Source organism: Fukomys damarensis, unplaced genomic scaffold (genome assembly GCF_012274545.1).
Source record: "Fukomys damarensis isolate Sample0158 unplaced genomic scaffold, DMR_v1.0_HiC HiC_scaffold_4, whole genome shotgun sequence".
NCBI lineage: Eukaryota > Metazoa > Chordata > Mammalia > Rodentia > Bathyergidae > Fukomys > Fukomys damarensis.
In genome coordinates, this window is record NW_022900916.1 from 27,699,535 (window position 1) to 27,706,325 (window position 6,791).

At 37.7% G+C, this 6,791-nt stretch overlaps 1 protein-coding gene across 6 annotated transcripts in view; it reads right to left on the minus strand.

Annotated features, from left to right (window-relative positions):
- Positions 1-6,791, minus strand: part of Hnrnpa2b1 (heterogeneous nuclear ribonucleoprotein A2/B1) — a 14,892-nt gene that overhangs the window by 7,139 nt on the left and 962 nt on the right. For 4 of the 6 annotated variants that reach the window (XR_781026.3, XR_004514767.1, XM_010628262.3 and 1 more), the window contains exons 2-10: positions 4,227-4,262; positions 4,019-4,129; positions 3,713-3,859; positions 3,248-3,458; positions 3,019-3,120; positions 2,861-2,941; positions 2,085-2,147; positions 1,038-1,157; positions 602-724 (exon numbers count right to left, since the gene is read on the minus strand). Coding sequence is in view for 4 of the 6 variants with exons in the window: in XM_010628262.3 (XP_010626564.1) it covers positions 602-724; positions 1,038-1,157; positions 2,085-2,147; positions 2,861-2,941; positions 3,019-3,120; positions 3,248-3,458; positions 3,713-3,859; positions 4,019-4,129; positions 4,227-4,262 (994 nt within the window). In the remaining 2 variants the exon portion in view is untranslated. The remainder of the gene's footprint in view (positions 1-601; positions 725-1,037; positions 1,158-2,084; positions 2,148-2,860; positions 2,942-3,018; positions 3,121-3,247; positions 3,459-3,712; positions 3,860-4,018; positions 4,130-4,226; positions 4,263-6,791) is intronic. The other 2 variants (XM_010628266.3, XM_010628264.3) reach the window with 2 other exon arrangements.

The following is a 6,791-nucleotide window of genomic DNA, read 5'->3' on the forward strand; positions in this document are numbered from 1 at the left end:
TTTTTTTGGTCAGGGATCGAACTCAGAACCTTGTGCTTGAGAGGCAGGTGGTGGAACCACTGAGCTAAATCCCCAGCCCTACTCAACAAGTTAAATAATGGTTTGGACAGGAGTTTGTGATTATTTAACTTTGAAGAGGCTCATCACATTTATACTACCTGCAATGTACTCCATGATTTGGCTACGCCAGGACAGTGCTGCATGCCTGTAATCCCAGCACTCTGGAGGCTGGGGCTGGGGTAGAAGGATCACTGAGTTCCAGGCAAGCCTGAACTACCCAGCAACACCCTGCCCTGTCTCAAAAACAGTAGTTTATCCCTTATTACAAGAACTCCCACCTATTATCTACTATCCTCACCCTAAAATATTTTACATAGTAAGAACATTCCTCCTCCATTACCCAACTCCTGTTCAGATACTGTATTTTTTCTGATTGTTCTGATATATTTTAAATACTTCTGTAAAACTTACCTCATTAACATTGCATATGCAAAACATTAGCCAACTAAGCAAACACATTTGAAATGTTACTATCCCCCCTTTCAAATCATAAAAAACTAAGTAATCACATAAAAAAAATCAATCTGAAATTTTAACTTACCTCCACCATATGGTCCCCCCATGTTCCTGCTACCACCAAAGTTTCCACTTTTCATTGGACCATAGTTAGAAGGTTGTTGGTTATAATTTCCAAAATCATTGTAATTTCCACTTCCATAATTTCCTTTTAAAAAAAAAAAAGGAGCATTCAGCACAACAGACCTTATTAGGACAATGCTCCCATAAAAACATGTCAGAATGCAAAATACTTTTGCAGTTCTGCAATACGTAAACGCTGGTGGCAATGGTTAAACAACAAAATATCTTCTAAGAATCATGAATTTCAATACCAAGTCCCACATAAAGGCTACAGGCAGGTAGGTGCCAGGAATATAGATCAGTGAGTGGTAAATGCCTTGCCTGTCATAAGAGGCCCTTGGTTTGCTTCCCAGTATTGTCAAAGACATCTGCAGGAAGGTGGCATATGAATTTATTACCTCCTCCATAGTTGTCATAACCACCTCCGTAGCCCCCACCCTGGTTTCCATATCCAGGTCCTCCACCACCATATCCTCCTCTTCCTCCTCCATAACCAGGGCTACCTCCAAAATTGCCACCTAAATAAAATAGGCATTTAATTAATATTTTCAATGCTTCTAAACTGTATTATCAGATCTATTAAGTTTCTCAAAATATATACTTCTTCTAGTCTTATTTTTCCTATGAAATCTCCTCTAGAATGACCTTTAAGCCCAAAATACCTACATATAAAGCATTTAGATCTGGAGTTGCTAGAATTACAAGTCACCACAGCTCTCACCTGTGACTAATGAAATTAGTATCTAACTACTGGCGTGATATTGGAAGAAGGGTCACACACCCCCACTGTTACAAAAGATCTCAGTTCATAATTCATGTTCCTTTATGAATTACCACGTTGTTTCTTATACTACATACTCATTACCCTTCCCTGAGCAGGAAACCTGGATAATCTAAAATAAGTGAAGTTTCATGTAACTTGAGATCTTAAAACGAGCAGAGTAAGCCTCAAGTTATTTGCAGTATGAACTTTGCCTTGTCTAAAATTTGGAACAGATATGGTCAGTAACGGAGCAAGCAGCAAAAGCACATCTACAATCCATTTTCATCATTTTAAATGCCCTTTTAAAATCAGGACTAAGAATGCAGTTGCTCCTATTTTCCCTTTACACACTGGTCTTAGTCAAATTCATTATTTTATTCTTAGCAGAAACACAAAAGTACATGAAATCTCACATGTAGTTTCTACTCTTTTACTCCAGAAATGTGAGCACATGATGGTGTCTGTCAATTTTCATAAATGGCCCACCCATATAATTTTGTAGTCAAGTTTCCCAACACCTAAAACACATTTAGTTAAAACATGTCCAAGCCTCAATTTTTAAAACTTAGTAAGTGTACGAGTATTACCTAGGTCTTTATTTATAAAGGGCAAGTTTGATCAAATCTTAAGTCACATAAACCAAAATAAGGAAAACAAAACAAAACAAAACAAAAAAACTGACCTCCAGGTCCTCCTCCATACCCATTATAGCCATCACCAAATCCTCGTCCACTTCCATATCCATCTGTTAGGGGCCAAAAAATTAAGGATTACTGTAACCTGTTCTCTCCCTCCCCCGCCCCATATGTATTTTTTTCTCCTCTTGACACAAGGGATTGAACTTGGGAGCTTGAGCTTGTGAGGCAGGTGGAGGAATCAATGAGCTAAATCCCTGGCCTCCCTGTCCCACATATTAATAATACTCTTTTCCCCAACACTATTAGTGCCTCAGAATGAGAATAACCCAGAACCTTGGACTAAAACACACTTGCCTTATTGGGCAAGAAAAAAAAATTTTTTTTTAAATTTTAGGCTTATTTTGGGGCCTGAATTCTGCAACTCATAACTATAAAGAGATTCCATTCATTTAGCCATACAAGTGACACTGAATGGCGCTAGACCTTCTGTCGCACCCCATTTGACGTTAGTAAGCCAGACACACCTCCAAACCTGTTCACAAAAATTCTACCCCAATCAAGACAATGGTTAGCTCCTTAATGCTTCTGTTAACTCCACTCATTATTCAGGAATACTTATATGCAAGAGGTTACAATATCATTTCGTAACTTAAAAACCATAAATAAATGTGTTTAACTGTATTACCACTTGACAGATGCCATCAAGAGGTCAGCAGGATACAACTTAGAAACATCCCAAGTTTGATTTCCTAACCAAAACCTAACTAATTTTAAATTAAGCACATTTCACCCTTCAGACACACTTCAAATTTGCACTTACCAGATCCTCCTCTAAAGTTACTTCCTGGTCCTGGTCCAAAATTCCCACCGCCACCACGTGAATCCCCAAAACCAAAGTTGCCTACAATAAATGCTCCTTGTTAGTGGTGGTGAACACTTAAGACTAATTAAGAGAAAAGTGGAATGAATTTTACTTACCCCCTCTTCCACTCCTAGAACTTTGGACTTCCTGCATTTCTTGTCTAGACAAAGCCTTTCTTACTTCTGCATTATGACCATTGATAGTGTGGTATTTTTGCACTGGAAAAAAAAAAATCAGATTCTCTTAAATCTACATACTAACAGTAAGAGATATTACTGAAAAAGTCATAAATATTAACATACCCCAAATACATGCAAGGCTGCACACCTAACTACAGACACTTACACACAATTTTATCCACAGGGTCATGGTCATCAAAAGTAACAAAGCCAAAGCCTCTTTTTTTCCCAGACTGCCTATCAGTAATTATCTCAATGGTATCAATTTTTCCATATTCTTCAAAGTAATCTCTAAGGTGATGTTCCTCAGTATCTTCTTTAATTCCACCAACAAACAATTTCTTCACAGTCACGTGAGCCCCTGGTTTTCCCGACTCCTACACAAGTGGAGGGGGGAGAAAGAGTTAACCTGGGAGAAAAAAATCTAAGTATGATTGCAAGCAATTCCATCTTCTGTTTCATTTGCCTTAAATCTCTTTTATGACAGATAAAGTAAAAGTTTCAAGGGCCCAGTCCTGAAAAACAAAAAATGAACTGTCCACAAACCCAACCACTTTAGGTAGTATTGGTTTTAAAAATTACATTCTGATTAGAATGTTCATGTTTATTGCATTTAGTTTGTTTTGCTTACCTCTCTTGCTACAGCGCGTTTTGGTTCAACTACTCTCCCATCAATTGAATGAGGCCTTGCAGCCATGGCAGCATCAACCTCAGCCATGGATGAGAAAGTTACAAAACCAAATCCTCTCGATCTTTTGCTTGCAGGATCCCTCATAACCTTTAAAACCAAAAAGGAATCTTTAGCATTTAATTTTATTATTGTTAGAAATTTAGCAATATTAATTATGTTTTTTATAGGAATATTAAGTTTTTTTCTGCCAAGATTCACTTAAGTTACAAGGCTATTATTATCTGCAGCCTTCCATAGTTAACGTACCACACAGTCTGTCAGTTTTCCCCATTGCTCGTAGTAGTTCCTCAAACTTTCTTCTGTGGTTTCAAAACTTAAGCCACCAATAAAGAGCTTACGAAACTGTTCCTTTTCTCTCTGCAAAGGAAAATATCATTTCAATTTTTATTTACATTTTCTCTTTGTATGCAGGAAATTAAATTCTTAAATATGAGGTGACCTGCTGGCAGAGTACCTTTTTCCTCTCCAAAGGAACAGTTTCTAAAGTTTTCTGGGGGGGAAAAAAGAAACTTACATCAAATTTAAACCATATGTTAAACTGCATATTAGTTGCGTTAACACCAAAAAAGTCTCAGCTGAACTAAAGTTTTAAAATCACTAATGCTTGATCTAAATTTACCTGACATTAAATTGTTTTAAGCAAATTTAGTATCACTTATTTTAAATTTTCTAGGAGAAACATCGATTCGATGGTCAGTGGAGAGCTATTAAAAAATTAACAAAATTATCATTCAATTCTACATCCTTAAAACACAAGTTATCTTTATACATTTTTCAATACAAGAAACACACCTCTTAGTTCTATGCTTACACAAAGCTTTACCATTTCAGGTTTAGTTATCTGAAATCAGTAGTTCTTCCTTAATTGCTCCTACTACAGTGGTAGTTCTAAGCAGCTCGACCAACCCCTCCACCCCAAAAAACAGGGTGTTTCTCCACACAACTTTCAATTAGGAAATTAGGTAGTACCTAATTTCTGAATATTCATTATATGCACAAAATAACTTAAAAGTAAATTTTATAACCCAAATTAATTTTTATAATCAGCAATATCTAATGTTTAAATATGTGAAGCCCAAAAAGGTTACAATAAGCAATTTTTGTGGGGCAGGAATTCCCGTACTTGGCTTAGGCAATTGTTCAAGCTTCAGGTAACAATCACATGAACATAAGATACAATTATCTGCAGATACAGTAACTCATTTTAAAGCTATAAAGTTCCATATGGTAACATCATTATTTCCTGAATTCATTAAACCAGATCAAGCTTATTATTAAACTTACTGGCTACCTGGGAAAACCACACAACATAAAACCAGTGTCTACTGTTCTATTTTTGTTTGTTTTTTTGAGACAGGGTCTCACTAGTTGAGACTGATCTAGAACTCACTATGTAGCCCAGGCTGGTCTCGAACTCACAGCGATCCTCCTGCCTCAGCCTCCCGCGTGTTGGGATTACAGGCATGCGCCACCACACCCGGCTTTAGAGTTAAAAATACCTGAGTAGGTATCTTTTAGTCCCTCAAAAACCAGCAAGAAAATGTTACATTCTGATTAAACTGACCTTTATTTTTAGCAGTTAAACCTGGCTTACAGGTAACTAGGCTAACAAATCTCAGGTCATACCCAGACCAACTGCCTTGTATGTACGTTAAATAAAGTTTTGCTCCTACTGCAAGGCATTACTTTCAATCCAGTCCTATGAAGATTTTCCCTCTGTGAATATTCTTCCAAATGCTCGAAAATCAATCAAAAGCCAATTCAGGCTTTTTTGCCCGTAGTCAAACATCCAACATTATGAAAATTTCAAAAGTTACCTGAAGTTTTCAAACTAGTTCCTTTTGAGACAAATACTTCTTTAAAAATGTTTTTCGACACGATTAATATTTTGAATTTTAGCTATACTTTCCTCAAGTAGGTCTCACATACCAAAATGTAAAATATGTCAACTCTTACAAGTCAGTAACAAAAAGCAAAAACTCTTACTTACCTCATAGTTTTTTCCAAACTTACCCGATGTCCACTATCGATTATAAAAAAAGTTATTTTATAAATGCGCTTAGGGTCAAAGAAAGTAACCAGGTAGACCCCCTTCACTTAAAACGGCATTATGCTTATCAATGTAATCATCAACCAAAATTGCGAACAAATGAGAAAAGTGACAAAGTTCAAAAACATTATGGCTCAGGCTTGCCTAAAACACTTTATAGTAATACACTCTTCGAATCGAGGACTGAGCCATATTTTAACCAAACTAAAACAAACTGTTTTTGTCTCACTTTCTTTGTAATTTCTCACATAAAGATCAGTAGCTTTAACCTCCCAATAAAAATACTATTTAAAAGTACGAAAATCATCCCACGATTCAAGTAGAATCCTTCAGGGTAATAAATTACTAAAATGAACACCCTCCCCCACAATAATCGCGCTCACTACACCACGCTCGGTAGTAATTTGAGGACTCCATATTTTTTAACAAGTTTCCTACAATTCAGCTGCTTTCCTAATCACTGCAGCCGAAAATAAAACCGTTACTCAACTATTACGGACTGGAAAACATAAAAAGCTTTCTCCGTAAAGTAGCTCGCTTTAAAAGCGGCCCAACGCCCTAAACTAAGATACCTTCTCCTAGTCGCCAAGAAGCCCTGCAGAGCCGTCCCCCGCCCCCGCCCTCTCTTCTGTGTGGCTTCTGCACGCAATGGCGCCATTTCATCGAGGGGAAGGCAGAGAGCTTTAATGAGGTGCGCAGGACGCTAAAGATCCAAGCTCACAAAACACTCCAAATCCACCTCGAAACGAGATGAAAACAGCCCGAGAAGAGAGAAATATAGTTAACCACTTCTATGCTTCCACAAAGAAATTAAACTACTAGAGTTGAGAGAGTTAAGATAAAAACGCTGTGGAGGAGGAGAAGACGAGGAGATAGGAAAATGGCGGCCGCCAAATCCGGTTCCCCGGAGAGGGGGAGGGGAGGCTCCGCAGAGCAGCTCGCGAGGGCCCGCTCGCTGCCCGCCGCGAC